At 35.9% G+C, this 18,204-nt stretch overlaps 1 protein-coding gene across 1 annotated transcript in view; it reads left to right on the top strand.

The window, feature by feature from the left end:
- AHR (aryl hydrocarbon receptor) overlaps positions 1-18,204 on the top strand; it is a gene marked incomplete at its 5' end in the record, with an annotated part of 46,733 nt that overhangs the window by 3,920 nt on the left and 24,609 nt on the right. Inside the window, one exon of the mRNA XM_079711629.1 lies at positions 6,858-7,045. Coding sequence (XP_079567755.1) covers positions 6,858-7,045 — 188 coding nt within the window. The remainder of the gene's footprint in view (positions 1-6,857; positions 7,046-18,204) is intronic.

Below are 18,204 nucleotides of genomic sequence, written 5' to 3'. Positions count from 1 at the left end.
ACAACAGTACCTTTCTACTTCCACTCTTCTTTTAAAATTGATATTTTTGCATACTGGTTTTATATAACAAAAAAGTACTGTTTGTTAGTACTTATTGTGACATAAGCATGCACAGTGCTTTACAGACGTCATTTTATTTCATTTTTATAATAGTAGTATGAAAAGGTATTGTTATTTCAGTTTTCCAGATAGGGACCTGAGGTTCAGATTCAAAATTGTTAGGTAGTAAATGAAAGGATGAGTTTTAATATCAGATTCCAGGTCTTTTGGCTCCAAAGCTTACGTTCATTCCAACTTCACAGTGCTGCCCAGGTAAGTTCAGTGATGCATATGGTACACCCATATACTAGGGATTTCCTTAACGCTCACTGTTTCTTCTCATATAGTGCTCTGAAATAAATTATTTCCCTTTGCCCATACATGATTTGTGCTTGCTTGACTCCATACTTGCATTCATGCCCTTTCTTCTTAGAGTCTTTTCCTCCTATTTTCATTGATGTGCTAGCTACCTCCCCTCCTTTAAAACATTGTTTTCAGTGGCTGCATGGTACTCCCTTCTGTTAAAGTTCTGTCATTTATTTTGAGGCGGAAATTCTGGTTATTTCCAATCTTTAACTATTTCACCTAGTACTTCAGAGAATACCCTTGAGATATGTGAATTTCTATGTAAATTTTTAGTTCATTCCTTAGGAAAAATTCCTGTAAGTGGAAATTTGGGTACAAAGATATGATATACTTTTACGGTTGAGCCAAATATTATGCTCTGAAACATGCTGTCAAATTACTCTGCAAAAAATTTCCATTCCTATTGGTAGTCTGTAGGAGTGCCTATATCCTTGCATTTTTGCTTTAAAAATATTAATTGTCAACTTCATAAGCAAAAAAAAAATGGGGTAGATAATTGAACTTCTATGTTGGGATTGTATGTGTGGAATAATAGTGAGTATGTTTGCAGAGTTTTCTACTTGAGATGTCCTTTACATACTGATTTTCTTTGTCTTATGTTTTTCAGTTGTTTTTCTTTTTTTTTTTTTTTTTTTTTTTGCGGTACACGGGCCTCTCACTGTTGTGGCCTCTCCCGTTGCGGAGCACAGGCTCCGGACACGCAGGCTCAGCGGCCATGGCTCACGGGCCCAACCGCTCCGCGGCATGTGAGATCTTCCCGGACCGGGGCACGAACCCGTGTACCCTGCATCGGCAGGCGGACTCTTAACCACTGCGCCACCAGGGAAGCCCTCATTTGTTTTTCAGTTTGCTCTTTTACCTTATTTTTAATGAAATACTATTTTGAAAAGTATTCATTTTAAATAACACATGCACATGAAAAAGTCAATAATGTGTATAATATTAAGTTTAGCATAGTAGGCATTATCTGTTGATGTTTTATTGTGATAGTTATGGTTATTAGTGCTATTTACTCTCTCCTCATCCTCCCCATATAATTTTATCACAATTTTGGATTAAATTCACATGCAGTGTTTCCTTAACTGTAAGTATTGTTTATTGCTGAGTTAAGTAATATACTATGATTACATTTTCCTTTCTGTTCTCCATTGTCATTGATTTCACTTTTTACCTAATTTTCATCTTCATATTATTTATATCTGGGTTTAGCTGTGTCTTAGGTTTATCCAAGACACATTTTGTGTGTCTACCTCTGTTTTCTTTGTTTGGCATGATCTTCCAGAGAGAAGGGTAGTTGCAGAAAGCCATGTACTCTGCCACCATGAAACTGGAAGCGATTTACCTATCTTTAAGACCTGATGTAGAAGCCACATTTCCAGGAATCCTTCCCCCATTACTCTACCTGTACGTGAGCTCTTACCTTCCTGAACTCTCCAGCATCACTTTTATGGCATCTACATTATTGAGCAATACATTATGTTTGGTTTTTGGCTTGTTATAGAATGTATCTCCTCCTAGTAAGAAAGACAAGCTCTGTAAAGATAGGTCTACCTTTTATTTGCCTTTATAGCAACCAGAGCTTCCTAGTACCATATACATAGTAGGTATTTGAGAACATTTACTAATTTAACAATTGGCCACCAGTTAAAAATTTTCATGTTTTAGTGATGTATTCTATGTGGGTTCCAAGGGAAATACAAAGAAAAAAAGTGTATATTTAAAAAAGAAGAGGAAAAAGGGAACATTCTTAATGATTTTTTTCCAGGATTTTGGAAGTAACAGTGATTTCTAAGGCATATTTCATGTTCCAGTTTTCATTGTTAAAGTCTTGTGCTAAAGATTATATGCTGTTTGTACCTCATCACCACTCCTTAAGCATAGCAAAAGAGGGAAAGGGAAGAACCCATCACAATTGTAGAGCGGCTGCAGGAGAGCGACTGAAGAATTCAGACTCCTTACAAGTAACTGCCAGCCAGAATTCTCAGAAGTTTTTGTAGACATGTTTTTGCCTCACATAGGGAAGTAAAATATCCAGCTGTATTCAGAGTAACAGTGAAATTTGACTTAACTTGTGTCACAGATCTCCTCTCCAATATCACATTAAGTATATAATTTATGATGATAAACATTCAACATTTATATTCAGAGATAAATAAGTATGCACTGAAGCCATGGGGAGGAAATGAAGAATGAATGGGTTTAAGAGTTGGGCTTAATGGGGTGTACGTGGTATGGTAGAGAGATTTATCGAGAAATACTTCAATTTCCTAGATGTTGGAATGAGAGTCATACCGTAATAGATGCAGAGAAGCAGTGCCCAACTTCTGAAAAATATGAATGTGAGGACATTCAGGTACAGGGACTGGAAATAAACAAGTTACTGGTAAGTAGACTGAAGCAGTGAGAGTAGATTAAATCACCCACAGGAAAAAGCCGATAGAGCAAAAAACTCAGTACTGTGATAGGTAATCTTCGTTAGAAAATGCCACCTTAATCTCAGGATTACTGAAACTTTGTCTTTGCGTGTCATTTTGAGGTTTTATGGTAAATGTCATGAAAATATAAACACTTACAATTACAGTAATTTATGATTAAACTGGGTTGTTATGTTTTTCAACTTTGTTTCAAACCCTGAGCACAAGTGATGAGCCTAAGAGACATTTTAGCCTGGGATATTAAAAAGGCATTAAAGAGAGCATGCAAGCTGGCACTGGACATGCTATTGGGCTTGTTACTGCCAGTACTTATGGCATGCAGGGCTTCTAAAACAGAAGCATGGCATGTAGTCAGCTCAAGTCTTGCTTTCACAACAATTTTGATTTACAGGTTGGGACAAGATTTTTGAGGTTAAGGTTTAAAAAAAAAATAAATTGCTCCTTTCCCTGATCGATATCTACAGTCTCTCTATTTCAGGATATGTCTGAATTCCATATATCCCAAATCCAATCTTGTGGGGACACTTATTTACATTTCAGATGTAGCCTTTTATTTAAATAGATGGTTGGCAGTATGTTTTGGCATAAGTTTAAAGACAATACAAAAGTAAAAGTACCAGCATAACTCAAGTGTAATTGATGTAGAATTACTCTCTATTTTTAATTACTTGGTGCATCTTTAATAGGTGTGGATAAGTATGAAGTATTTTCACAAAATAGTTCTGAATATTTCTCCTAAAATCGGTGACAGGGTGTCTCAAATCTATTACTTCAGCTTTAACAACAGTGGATTCGAAATGCCAAGTCCAGTGGGCACTTCTCAGGCCTGACTTTCCTTAATAACTGGGTGCATTTTTTTTTTTTTTTTTTTTTTTGCGTTATGTGGGCCTCTCATTATTGTGGCCTCTTCTGTTGCGGAGCACAGGCTCCGGACACGCAGGCTCAGCGGCCATGGCTCACAGGCCCAGCCACTCCGCGGCATGTGGGATCTTCCCGGACCGGGGCACGAACCCACATTCCTATACCTAGGAAGTCAGCACGTCAGTTTAGTTGAGTGAACACTTGAGTCTGGCTATGTACCGAGCTTTGTGGTAGGTACAGAGTGCTGTGTTTAAGAATCTCAAGCCAGGCCTTACTTGTTATCGTCCCACTATCACTCCCTGTGGTCAGGCTCCAATCATTTCCTTTCTGGACACTTCTGATCAGCAACCATTAATTGAGAGTCCACTCTGTGTCAAGTACTATGCTGAGCACTGGAGATACAAAATGATTGAGTTGATATTGTAATAAGAGAACAAACAAATATATGCAATATAGGTTGCATAACACTTGACTTAGGAAATTCAATCTCAAGCTAAATATTCCATAATGTGCATAATAATACATTAGAGCTGTGGACAGTGTTGCATTGTGTATGGAAATAGTCTCATCTAGTGCAGGGTTGACTACTGCAAAAAGCCAGTGCAAGGCAGGCAGCAATATCACATGGAGAAACACCTCTAAACCTCTTTATCCTGCTGTTATTGTTATTTCTTTCTGTGTCCGAGCAGCTTGTCTTGCTTCCTTGTTTGTGTTACTGTCTTCTCCCCAGTGTTTTATAATCATTACTGGAAAGCTACCAAGAGTGCACGACTAGATTTTATTTTCAATTACGGGAAATGCTGTCTGCACAGAATATTTCTCAATGGAATGGTGCTTGAGGCATTTACATAAGATACATAAAGTACAGTAGTCACCTGGGAGGAATCCAGTGGGAGTAGGTCAGGGAAGACTCTACAGTAAAGTGATCTAACTGAGCAGCGCTTTGAAGCTGGTTCACTGCTCAGTGTTCTGTGCTTAGCACGTGTTGGGTGGTCACTGTTTACTGAAGGAAGGTGGCCCTAACCAGCTTCCCCGTCTCTCTCTTTACCCTGTGCTTCACAGATAGGCCCTCTCACAGTTCACCGTGCCTCAGTTATGCCGCCTCCTGAAATCCTGTTCACCTTTCAAGTTGTAGCTCAGATATCACCTTTTCTATAAAAATCTTTCTTCAAGCAGTTGCTACTGTACTCAGCTCCCGTCACACTTTTTGAGTGTATAGGAGAAGAATGTTTTCCTGGACCACCCAGGACGTAGGTGCAAATAAATATTTGCTTTAACAGGTGATTAGTCAGTAGACAGTTATTCAGTGAGGTAGACATGCATTATAGGTAAAAGTTGAGATTCAGTTGATTAATTGGAGAGATGCAGTAATTAGGTGTGACTTGAATTTGAGTATACACGTGACCAGGGAAAATAGCTAGAGATATGCTCACCAATTTCTGTTAAGTATGTAGTTACACGCATAGTCTAGAGGAAGTATCTACTGACTTATTTTGTATATATGCCACTTTACCAGTTTCTTACTCTTATTTTTTGTAGAAATAACATGAACTGTAATAGAAAAAAATAGAAATAGACAAGTTCTGAAGAAATTACTGGGTAGGGACATTGAAAAAAGCCTGTTAAGTTTTCATATTACTTTCTATTATCTTTTGGCATAAAGTATTACTTCTTCATGTTCATATAACATTGAAAACATGTTGTCTAGAAATGTTTTGATTGAATCAAATTAACAGCATTATACTCAAGCCAATTTCTGCTCTTTCAGATGTAATTAATTTGAATTATCAAAAATGTATTTGTCTTCTCAGTAAAACTGGAGGAAAAAAGTCTTCATCATAAGAATGCTCCGGCTAATTCTTTATTTTTCTGGCAAATGGTGGGGTACAGAGACATGATCTAAAAATTACCTTGTTTTTTTTTAAAATTAATTAATTAATTAATTTATGGCTGCGTTGGGTCTTCGTTTCTGTGCGAGGGCTTTCTCTAGTTGTGGCAAGCGGGGGCCACTCTTCATCGCGGTGCGCAGGCCTCTCACTATCGCGGCCTCTCTTGTTGCGGAGCACAGGCTCCAGATGCGCAGGCTCAGTAATTGTGGCTCATGGGCCCAGTTGCTCCGCGGCATGTGGGATCCTCCCAGATCAGAGCTTGAACCCGTGTCCGCTGCATTGGCAGGCAGACTCTCAACCACTGCGCCACCAGGGAAGCCCCTGTTTAGTTTTTTAATATCTTCTCTTTTTATATTTCAACATTAGGTGTCTGATGATCTGTAAATCCACTTTAATTAATTTCTGTTATGAAATCCTGGCTAAGGCTTTTGTGTGAAGTTCAGTTTCTCATTTCTGAACTCAAGTTCTACTCCTAACCATAAGTATCTTTTTTCTCAGATGAAAATCATGCTAAATGTTGGGATTTCATTGGATTTTCTAATTGAGACACAAACTATGATGGCTAATAATTAAGAAGGATTACTGACCAGTCATAAAAGCAAAATTTGCTGGCAATTGCTGGTAAACAGTTAACCTCTAATATTTGTCACAATCAACAAATATCAATAACTAAAGTCAAATTTTTTCTCGCCTTAATATTGGAGGACCCCATTAGATGGCTGGAGGACCCTGTGGAGATGCCACAATGGCTTTGAGAAGTTGTCACTGACAGGAAAGTGTTAAATATAGGAAGCTGAGGATGATGAAGAACAGCTTTTTATTTAGGGTCGCTCCTATTTATTTGCAACATAAATGATGCCAAGATGATTTTTGTGGAGGATAGCAAAGGAGGCATAATTTTCACATAACTTACTGCAGATTTCTTTCTTCCCCCTAACAATAGATGTGTGTGAAGGGGAAAAACTCCTAATAGATTTGTTAATTGGGAATCATGTACCACAAATGTATGAGATATATAAGAGGTACTCAGCATTTTCCTGTGATGGGTTCATAAATTTTTAATAAAACATTATGAAGGAGTTTACCCATTCCCTTGTTTTTCTTAATTAAGATATGAAGGGAGCATTTTGAAAGGATTTATGTAAACCTGAAGTAGATTTTAGATGTTTGTTTTGTTAGAAAAATAGTTGAGGAGATGTTATAATGTGATCAAAATTTTTTCTTTATAGATTTTAATGTATTTTATGGAATTTTGTTTGTTTTTTAGTGTCAAGCCAGTCCCAGCTGAAGGAATCAAGTCGAATCCTTCAAAGCGGCATAGAGACCGACTTAATACGGAATTGGACCGTTTGGCCAGCCTGCTGCCTTTTCCACAAGATGTTATTAATAAGCTGGACAAACTTTCAGTTCTTAGGCTCAGTGTCAGTTATCTCAGAGCCAAGAGCTTCTTTGATGGTAAGACAGAAGGGTTTAATTTTTCTACAGTCGCTTACAAAATACTTACGTTGAATACGGCTGTTTCTGCTTCTGTGTTGAAAACTGCAAAAATGAGCCTTACTTGAAAAAGTTCTGTTTATTGCTGGATAGTAAAACTTAGGTAGCAAAGCCAAATTTTTAATATTTCTAAAATCAGTTTTCCAGATTGATTCATCAAACATATGCTGCCACTTAAATAATATGTGGTGTCATTCTTTGAAAATCATAACACTATATTAAGAAGGACACTTTCTGGTTCTTCTCCTTTCTACTCAATTTTTTAAGGTCTTTTTTTTAATGGAAAGAATAAAACACATATTAACTACTATGATATATTTTTGCTGGATTTCCTTCAATATGTTTCACAGATACATCATTTTATTTATCCTTTCAAAGTTATGTATACTTCTACTGCTTTATATTAACTATATGTTTGCTCCAGGAAAATGTAATTAAATTTTTTTTTCCATTGGAAAGAGCATTTTGTCACTGGAGTCAGTAGAGGTGGATTTCAGTCTCCGTTGTGCCACTGACAACTATTTGACTTTAACATGTTAGCATCAGTTTACTCTGCTTTAAGCTAGGGATTTGAACTAGGTGATATTTGTTACACTTTAATTGCACAGTATATCATAGTCATAAATTATTTTAAATGGAAGTTTTTGTTTGAAAATAATGCTTCAGTGTGTCTTCTCATGTAAAATAATTCCTCGATTTCTCTTTTTGTCTGTTTATATGTCAGAAATAGATATTTTAGGAACTGTTCTGTCTTTTAAATATACCATGTCATTTTACCCATAGTAGTAAAGAATTAATGGTAAAATCTCAGTGACATGTCAGTGCTCTTAAACTTTAACGTGCTCATAAATCACATAGGGACCCTGATAAGATGAAGGTTCTTATTCAGTAGGTTTTGGTGTAGCCAGAGATTTTGCTCTTCTTACAAACTGTCAGATGATGCTGATACTGCTGCCCTTGACATATTTACAGATACTTGAATTTGCGATTTGTGTGTAGAATATTGCAGAACAGTTACTTCCCTTTAGGTTTATGTTTAGATGGTTCGCTGTGTTTAGTCTGAGCATCTTTTTTATTTATCGGTTTGTTTGCATGCTCTTCATTTTAGATTAAAAATTATATAGTTTTTTTTAGGTGATAAATTCTTTTATCATATTTAGAGTCAAAATATCCCTTAAAATATTTGCATTTTACAGTAAAAAGGATAGCAAAACACAAGATCATGTACGAGCTTAAGTATTCAAGTTTTTGAAGAGCCAAAAAGGAAAAGGAGAATAATGGACTACCACAAAGCTGTAGTACAGTAATAAATGCCTTTAGGGAGTGCAGACTAAAGCAATAAATGTACTCCTTGGGTTTCTGATTCTTGGTCAAAAACTGCTCGACTAAATGATTAATATAATCCATTTACGAAGTTACTTGGCTTTTTGTTGCTCCTACCCTGAGAAAACCATAATTCAAATAGAGTCATGTACCACACTGTTCATTGCAGCTCTATTTACAATAGTCGGGACATGGAAGCAGCCTAAGTGTCCATCGACAGATGAATGGATAAAGAAGATGTGGCACATATATACAATGGAATATTACTCAGCTATACAAAGAAACGAAATTGAGTTATTTGTAGTGAGGTGGATGGACCTAGAGGCTGTCATACAGAGTGGAGTAAGTCAGAAAGAGAAAAACAAATACTGTATGCTGACACATATATATGGAATCTAAAAAAAAAAAAGGTTCTGAAGAACCTAGGGGCAGGACAGGAATAAAGACGCAGACGTAGAGAATGGACTTGAGGACACAGGGAGGGGAAGTGTAAGCTGGGATGAAGTGAGAGAGTGGCATGGTCATATATACACTACCAAATGTACAATAGATAGCTAGTGGGAAGCAGCCACATTGCACAGGGAGATCAGCTAGGTGCTTTGTGACCACCTAAAGGGGTGGGATAGAGAAGGTGGGAGGGAGATGCAAGAGGGAGGGGATATGGGGATATATGTATATGTGTAGCTGATTCAGTTTGTTATAAAGCAGAAACTAACACACCATTTTAAAGCAATTATACTCCAATAAAGATGTTTAAAAAAATTGTATAGTTTAACCATTGTGATCTGGGCAATATACACTGATTTGAGGATAATAACTTCAGGGAAGATTATATATTTAAGTGTTCATAGTAGGCACTTATGTTTTCTCTGATCTATATAAAAAGCCTTTGAATTTTCAATCTTCATGTATAGCAGACCCTTCATCTTCTAGGTGAGTCACGTGATGTTCAGTGGTGGTGTGTGTGTGTGTGTGTATATATATATATGTGTGTCTATGTATCAGCTGTATATTTATTTTGTGATCGAGCTAGAACTAGGTTTCCACATTCCCTCTGTTGTTTTTGCTGACCATATCTAAGTTACTTCTCTTTTCTGGGAACCATATATATATAGCAGAATCCTGAGAATTTTTCCCTAGATCTGTGATTCTCAAAGTATAGACCCTAGACAGTCAGCATTAGTGTCACCTGGGCATTTGTTAGAAATGCCAGATCTTGGGCCCTACCCTAGACCAATGGAATCATAAACTCTGGTGGTGTGGCAAGTTTGGGAGCCCCCGTTGTAGACTGTAACCCCAAGGTCAATCCCAGCTTCTTGGAATACAGTCCTGATCTTCAGCATTTATTCACATGCTGTGCTGTTTGACCTTATGATGGAGGGTTCCGTGACATGTAAGATATGGTCTCTGTCGTTAGAGGGTTTATAGTCGAGAAGCCAAGGAGGCACTATTCCTTGACTTTGGTTAAGATGTATTGACATGATCATTTTGCCTTTTCGTTTCCTTCTCCTCTATAATGGGAAATCAAGTTATATGTTAAAAAGAGAAAACAAATGTATGGGTTGTTCCCTGTTTAGAAGCAGTGGAGTAGAATTGAAGCTGCTTGGAGAATAGCCAGTGCGCCATTTCAGTATTAACATACTTACTGCTTTCTAGGCTGTCTCTATGTGTGTGAGTATGTGTATATGCTTACACACATGCATACACATACATATACATTAATATATGTATATTTAATGTAAAAAGCAGTCTCCCTCCCTCCCTCCCTCCCTCTCTCTCTCTCTCTCTCTCTCTATATATATATATATATATATATATTTCATGATTAGATGTGTATCCTGTTCAATACCTCAAGTAAAAGCGATTCCCAAATCTACCTTATAAAGAATGTCATAGTGTAGCGGGGCTCATTGTGGAATTCTCATTTGTTAAAAAGTATTTTCTTGGCTTTTCGTTAATAAGTTTATTTTTTATTCTGGCTCAATGTATTCGACAGTAAGATCTTATTACCCTATTTGTGTCATTCCTTCATCAATTATCTTTTTTTTAACATCTTTATTGGAGTATAATTGCTTTACAATGTTGTGTTAGTTACTGCTGTATAACAAAGTGAATCAGCTATATGTATACATATATCCCCATATCCCTTCCCTCTTGTGTCTCCCTCCCACCCTCCCTATCCCACCCCTCTAGGGGGACACAAAGCACCGGGCTGATCTCCCTGTGCTATGCAGCTTCTTCCCACTAGCTATCTATTTTACATTTGGTAGTGTATATATGTCCATGCTACTCTACCACTTCGTCCCAGCTTACCCTTCCCCCTCCCCATGTCCTCAAGTCCATTCTCTACGACTGCATCTTTATTCCTGTCCTGCCCCTAGGTTCTTCAGAACCTTTCTTTTTTTTTTTTTAGATTCCATATATATGTGTTAGCATACGGTATTTGTTTTTCTCTTTCTGACTTACTTCACTCTGTATGACAGTCTCTAGGTCCATCCACCTCACTGCAAATAACTCAATTTCGTTTCTTTTATGGCTGAGTAATATTCCATTGTATATATGTGCCACATCTTCTTTATCCATTCATCTGTTGATGGACACTTAGGGACACTTAGGGACTACCAAATGTACCTTCCATGTCCCGGCTATTGTAAATAGTGCTGCAATGAACATTGTGGTACGTGACTCTTTGAATTACGGTTTTCTCAGGGTATATGCCCAGTTTGTTGGGATTTGTTGGGATTGTTGGGTCATATTATCTTTAATTTTAGGTACTTTGAATTACTGGTTTTTATACTTTAGTATGCATCAGCATAACCTCGAAAGCCTGTTAAAATGCACATTCTAGCACATGCTCTTTTTATGCTGATTCTTTGTAGGTTTATGTAGAACCCAGGAATCTGTATTTTTATAAGCATTCTAGATAAGTCTGAGGCAGTGATTTAACCTGGTTTTGATTATGTCCTGAATTATTAAAAAAATTTTTTTCTTTGCCTTTAGAAAGACAAATCCAAATGTACAAAGTTTTAGAAAGACTATAAGTGTGATTTCAGGGTAGTGTGTATTCTAAGCAGTTTTGTAGGGTTGTTCAGTACAGGAACAGAGTTTGATGGAAGATGAGGGAAATAATGTGTGAAAAATCCCAAAGTCTTCCCCAGACCATCAGTTCTCTAGGAAGGCAATGCAATATTTTGAAAAAAACACAGAGAATAAAATTTGCAAGTAATTCTTATGACCTGAACAAGTACTAAATGCAAATGAGGAGACTTGGAGCAGGCGGACAGTGATTAGGATTTTTGTCTGCGGTTAAAACCACTCTCCCACTATTAGGGAAAGAGTAGAGCGAAGTGAAGGGAAGCTCTAAGTGAATAACAGGATGCAAACAGGGGGTGTGTGAATTCCTGCGGAAAGAACAATATAAACGAGTAATCATACAATCTTGTTAGAAAGGAAACTCAAGTTTTACTGTAACAATAGATATTTTTCCAAGAAAATACATCTATTTATTGTGAGTTTAAATAATCCAGCTTGGATGGGATCTTCTTAAACTTTGGAGCCATGACTACTATACTTCTAAGACTGTCTGAAAAGCAGCACTTAAGTTTCAAGTACAACATTAATCTTTATCCATTTCTAATTAATCAAAACATTCTAAAATATAACTTTGGGGCCTCCCTGGTGGCGCAGTGGTTGAGAGTCCGCCTGCTGATGCAGGGGATACGGGTTCGTGCCCCGGTCTGGGAGGATCCCATATGCCGCGGAGCGGCTGGGCCCGTGAGCCATGGCCGCTGAGCCTGCGCATCCAGAGCCTGTGCTCCGCAACGGGAGAGGCCACAACAGTGAGAGGCCCGCGTACCGCAAAAAAAAAAAAAAAGATAAAATATAACTTTGAAGTACTTGAACAAGACTCAGTCATTGTGGTAAAGTTAGAAAGTGTTTCTTTGACATAATTAAACTGAAATCATTTTTAATACATTTTGTAATTCGAGATTGTGCTGTATTCTAAATAGTGTGCACTGTGCTGAATTCATGAAGAAGAAAGAGGGGAAAAAAGGCTTCTGCCCCCTAATAGCTCAAGGTTGAGTATCTCAGAAACTGTGACAAATACTGTATGTGAAATCCTTTAAAAATGTGCACATTAAGTATTTATAATGCAACATTTAGGGAGCATTTTCAAGGGAGGGAAAAGGATTAGAAGTTTCATTAGTTCTTAGTTTTGGTTTCAACTGAGGAACAGTGGGAACCTTTGAACGTTTAATCCTTGAAAACTCTTGAACTATATGTATTCTAGACAGTAAAGCTCAGAGAATTGTTTTTCAGTTTGTACACTCTTTATTTTACAGATGATGAAGCAATGATTATAAAATTTTCATTTTCATAATATGCTTTTTTTTGGTGCACTTAAATATGCCATTTATTGCCTATTTTTCTCACTAGAATGGAAGGTCCTTGAGAATATTATCAATATGTTTACTGTTACACCTTAAACACTTAGGACAATACCTGACCCAGAGTGAGCACTCAATAATTATTTATTAACTTAATTGTATTAACATATCTAAAAAACAATGTGGAAATTCTAAATTATATACTTAGAAATATGGCTCTAGGGCTTAGTTTTTGACGTTAATATTTTGCTATTTCCAAATAAGCTTTCTGTTAATAGCCAATTATAATTATTGGTTCTATCAATTATATTCTTCTGTATTTCTAAATGTACAAATGCAAGGAATGTTTGTTTTAAGGAATCAGCAGTAAGAAATTTTTTACATGGCTTTTAATTAATTGATTGGCTGGATCATACAGTGAAACGTGTAGAAGTATTTAAGGATTCAATCTTCTTTGAACTACCTGTATCACTGTGCCCTTTCTTGGTGCTTTCAGTACTGCCCCTTACGTCCTTGTGCCATCCTCTTTGCTCCTTTGCCTTCACTTTGTGTTCATTATCTTGTTCCTGGGCCTATGGTCTTTTTCTTCTTTGCTGCATGTTCCTGTTGTATTAATACTTCCCAGTCGTCTGGCAATCTTGGTGTGTTTTTCAGTTTTGTCAGTATAGATAGGATGGAAAAATAGGTCTCTGGATTTAAAGGAAAAAAATCACTCCCTTTGTAAATTTGATAGATTAAAAATTCCAGAACAAGGTGATACTTTATTTTTAATTTCTGCACAGTGGACACATTTAAACATGTTTAAGGATTAATAACAATGCTATATTAATAATAGATTAATTGAAATTGTAGAAGGTGTTTTAAGTTCTCTTCAGTTTCCTCAGTAACATTGTTCTTCTGTGTTACCTTCTATTCTTCCCTGCTTATTTTAACTGTTTAAAGACTTTTCTAAATTATGTATCTTTGAAGTACTTCTGTAGTGTCTTTTGTATTTTTAGGAAACAAATTTTAAAAATTCAAAATTGCTATTTTCTCATGTTGGTAATTAAACATAGTAAAGTGCAAATTTTGCATCTTGATAGATTAAATCAAAGTTGAGGGGAGCCTGAAGACAGAAAATGACGAAGTGGAGCTATGACCTGGCAAGTCAGTGCAGACTTAGGTTTTGGAAATATAGACTGAAAGCCTAAAATCTTTAACATCACGTTCATGCTTTTTCATCAAATTTCAAATTGTTAAAATTAAACTATCCCTTTCTAATTTAAAAAGAAAAGTAGAGAATAAAAAGAAGACCCCAGTCATAAAATGAGTTTTAGACTCACATATCATGTTACCTTTGAGATGGAAAATATTTAATAAGTTTAAATTACTTAATGACTATGATCAGTCATAGTTTATTAAGAGACACTTAGATTTGGGTGGTTATACATAACCCAGTCTTTGAAATTGGTTGATGTGAAAGGAAAGGGTTGTTTCCTCCTATATTGTGTCTCTTAATGCCAGGGTCAAACAGTGGACATTGTGCTTGTTAACCAGTCTGAATCAGTATGGTAATGTTTTATTCCTAGCAAGAGTAATTTCAACATGTAAAATTTTTGAATTAGATTTCATTATCAGTTTTAAAAATATTCATCATCATGTAAGGATTGTTTAAATTATTCTACTTTTCGACAGCAATCCCCAAAATTGATGAGAATGACTAATCCACGTTCTTTGTTGAGACACAAATACCTAATGAGGTAAAAAAAGGCAGAAAAGTTTTCTTTCTTTGAGACAATAGTAAATGTCAAGGGTATGTAGTATTTGTTAATTCTGTAAAATACTCATGTAGTTATTATACCATTAAAATATAGTCATTAACTGTGAAATCTTTTGCATCCTTCATTAATCTCAGTCATGAGTTACTCTTTATGACACCTCTATATTTGAGATGTACAAATTTAATTTGTGGAAAGGAAAACTTATAAACAAAAAAAAGGTGATTTTTGTGTAGGCTGCGTTAAGCCCGACAGAGGTGAGCTTGAGGATCTGAGTTTCTAATTCCAAAGTTCTGCATTTGCAACTGTCATAGGGAATAGTTTTCTGGTTATTTTTAAAACTAGGCAGTGTAGGGGCAGTGAGTCATGAATCATTATAAAATGGTGATTATTTTAAGCATGTATTAAGTGTAAATATTTTACATATTGGAGTATTTTAAATTCACCAAGTCTAAAAATGCTGTGAGAGGAGAGGATGGTGAGAGTTAACTTACTTTATGTGATGATCTAAAATTTATTCAACCTCATTGTTTACATGGATCTTTTTTGACTTTATTTTACATTAAAATTATATGTGCTCTTTTCTTGGTCTTCCTTTTGTAGATGCTTTAACAGTTCATTTCCAGTTCATTAGGTTTTCAAAAAAGAGCTATTGTGTTTATTCATCTTCAGCTTATGTGTTTCTCTGGATTTCAGAACATTATCTTGCAAAACAAATATATATGCATGTATATATATGAAGAATGAGCTTGAACAAGCAGTAAAAATGAATTAAATAAAAAGCCTTTTTAAGGGTTGATGTTTTATAGAGTTTAAGGTGTTTGTATGTGCGCTTTTTTTTACACTCACAGGGTTTGGGTACTAACTTTATCTGCTTTTTTTTTTAATTACTGTATGTCAAGTAATTTACAAAACTTGCAGTATCGCAGCAATTGTGATTTCTGAATTCTAGAAATGTCCAAAGTAGGTTTGTATGCCTAAAAGATCAACACATTTGAAATCATCAAATAGTGTTGTTTCATTAACCCATGATGTTATCCATTTTAGATGGTAATTTAGCTATGTGTTTTTTTCCAGAATTTACATTTGAAAACATGAAACTCTAACATTCATGATACCTTCCGTAACTAAAACTGTAAGATTTAGAGATTCTTTTAAATTTTAATTTATGGACTTAATATAATCAAATCCATGCAGATTGAAACATGGATGGATGAAAAGAATGGTAGGACATTCTTATTGAGTCAGGGTATCATGGTATTCAAATCCTGGCTTTTATAGTTAATAATATGGCCTCTTTGGATCAGGAATTTAATCTCTTTTCCTCAGATATACTAACTTACAGCAGAAGAGTCAAATTCTATGAATAAGTAAAGTGAAAAAATAATTTTATGATATTTTACATAGGATACTTTTATCTCTGAGTGTTTTCCTTTGCTTTGACAAGTATTTTTTTAAAAACAGTGACAAATATTATAACAGAGTTTCAAACTGAACCTACACTCATTATATCCTTTATTATATGTTTTGCTTCTTTCTTGTCTCTTTTAAATTTACTGCTTTAATAGGTTTTCTCTTTGATCATTTCCTAGTGTTATATGACTCTAGGATCCTTGATCCTTAATTGCTTGGCCATGAACAGTTCCAGTTGGTCATAAATTTATGGGCTTAGCTTTCTTTTTTAAACAGAGATTACCATTGGGGGAATATTAAAGCCAGCCAACTTTCAGCAATTTTCTCTTTTTTTTTCCCCCAGGACAGATTTTAAATATTTGTAGTTAAATTGTTTGACTTTTTTGAGTCTTTGCTGATCTGGTTAATGGAAATATACACTTGCCATGTTATAGTGTTTTAGAAACTATTTTCACATGCAATGTAAAATTAATCACTTGAGGGTCTGTAATAAAACACATTTATATTACCACTAATCATTTTTATTTAGTAATTATATTTATGTTATTTTTTAATACTGCTCTTATAGCTTTTTGACTTTTTGATCAGTCATTTTTAATCAGTAGTTCAAATTCATTTATTTGTTTGTAGCTGGAGATTTAGATTTTGGAGTCATCATAATGTCATTGGAATAGTATTTTAAACTATGAAAGTGAATAAAATATTCCTGGGGAAAGCATATAGAATAAGAGGGAAAATACCAAAGATAAAATGCTTTAAGGATGGCCAGAGATAGAGGAAAGCACATCTCTGTGTGTGGAATATGAAACTGTGCTATGGTGATAATGAGTTTGCTCAAAGATGACTTCATTTGGTGTTTCAAGTTCTTAAAGGGGCAAAGAGAAAATTGCACGTGAAAGTGTAAACTAAAGTGAAATTAAAGTCTACAGAAAAATAATAATACTAGAGGAGGTAATTTCTGATTCTTCGTTGTCCATAGAAGACATAAAGCCATTCAGGTGTCAGCAGTGGGAGGTTGAGAGAAGAGACAGTCAAATTGGATCAACTTAATGAACCTAGAATTGTCTGTATCGAATTCTTCTAGCCTTAAATTTGCCCACATGATGTGGGAGTGCCTTTATGGTCAGTTATACAGAATATTCTGTTGCCTCCTGCATTTTTGATAGTGTCTAGTTTCAAGTGTCTAGTCTCTGTGTTACAGAGGCAGCTTCCCTCTCTTTGTCCTGGCCCAGTAGAGGGAGACTGTCATGTAAGGGGAGCACCAGCAGGCAGGGGGCATGGGGGTAGTTTGGTTACTAACCCTGTGGCTTTAGATTAGACCTTTGTCATCACTGTTCCACAGAGTCTTCATCTTCTCAGCATGGACAGTAAGAATGCTTGCCTGTCTGATGTTTTAAGTGTGTAGTGGGTTTATCCTAAAAAGTAAGATCTTTGTGAACCACAGTTATAAAATTTAAATTGTATACAGTTGACCCTTGAACAACACAAGGGTTAGTCGAAAATTGGCGTATAACTTTACAGTCGGCTTTCCATATCCATGGTTCCTCCATCTCCAAAGTTCTGCATCCATGGTTTCAACCAATCACGATCACGTAGTGCTGTATTATTTACTGGAAAAAACCCACATGTAAGTGGACCTGCCCAATTCAAACCCCATGTTTTTCACAGGTCAACTGTACATACAGAATTTTTTGTCATTGCCCTGTGTTTCAGTAGTAAATTATGTGGTTCTACTTTCATCTTTATAAAATTGGGATTAGAATTACCTCCTGAAGGCATATTAATAATGAACTCTTTAAGCAGAGGAAAGATAATTTTAGAAAGTACGAAGGAATGAGATCCAGAACATTTGTGAGTTATTTCCTAAATCCTGATTTTCTAAGTCACTAGTTCTCAAAATGTGATACCTGCCCCTCAGCATCACTTGGGAACTTGTCAGTAATGCAGACTGTGGGGCCCCATCCTAGACCTACTGAGTCAGAAATTCTAGAGGCTGGGGTCCAGCAATGTGTTTCAGTAGCCTTCCAGATGATTCTAATGTCTATGAAAGTTTGAGAATCACTGCTCTGGCTGATTAAATTTTCCTACTTAGAATGCAGTTTTAATTCCACTCTTGTTTATGTGGAAAGCTAAATGCAACTCATTCCCCACTGAAAAGGTAAATTAATTGCTCTAGTTGGTTTCATTAATTCAGAGACCTAACATATCATTACAGTAGAATTGCATGTAACTAAATGTA

The sequence above is a fragment of the Hyperoodon ampullatus genome (genome assembly GCF_949752795.1).
Source record: "Hyperoodon ampullatus genome assembly, chromosome: 9".
Classification (NCBI taxonomy): Eukaryota; Metazoa; Chordata; class Mammalia; order Artiodactyla; family Ziphiidae; genus Hyperoodon; species Hyperoodon ampullatus.
This window is presented reverse-complemented; position numbering and strand designations above follow the sequence as displayed.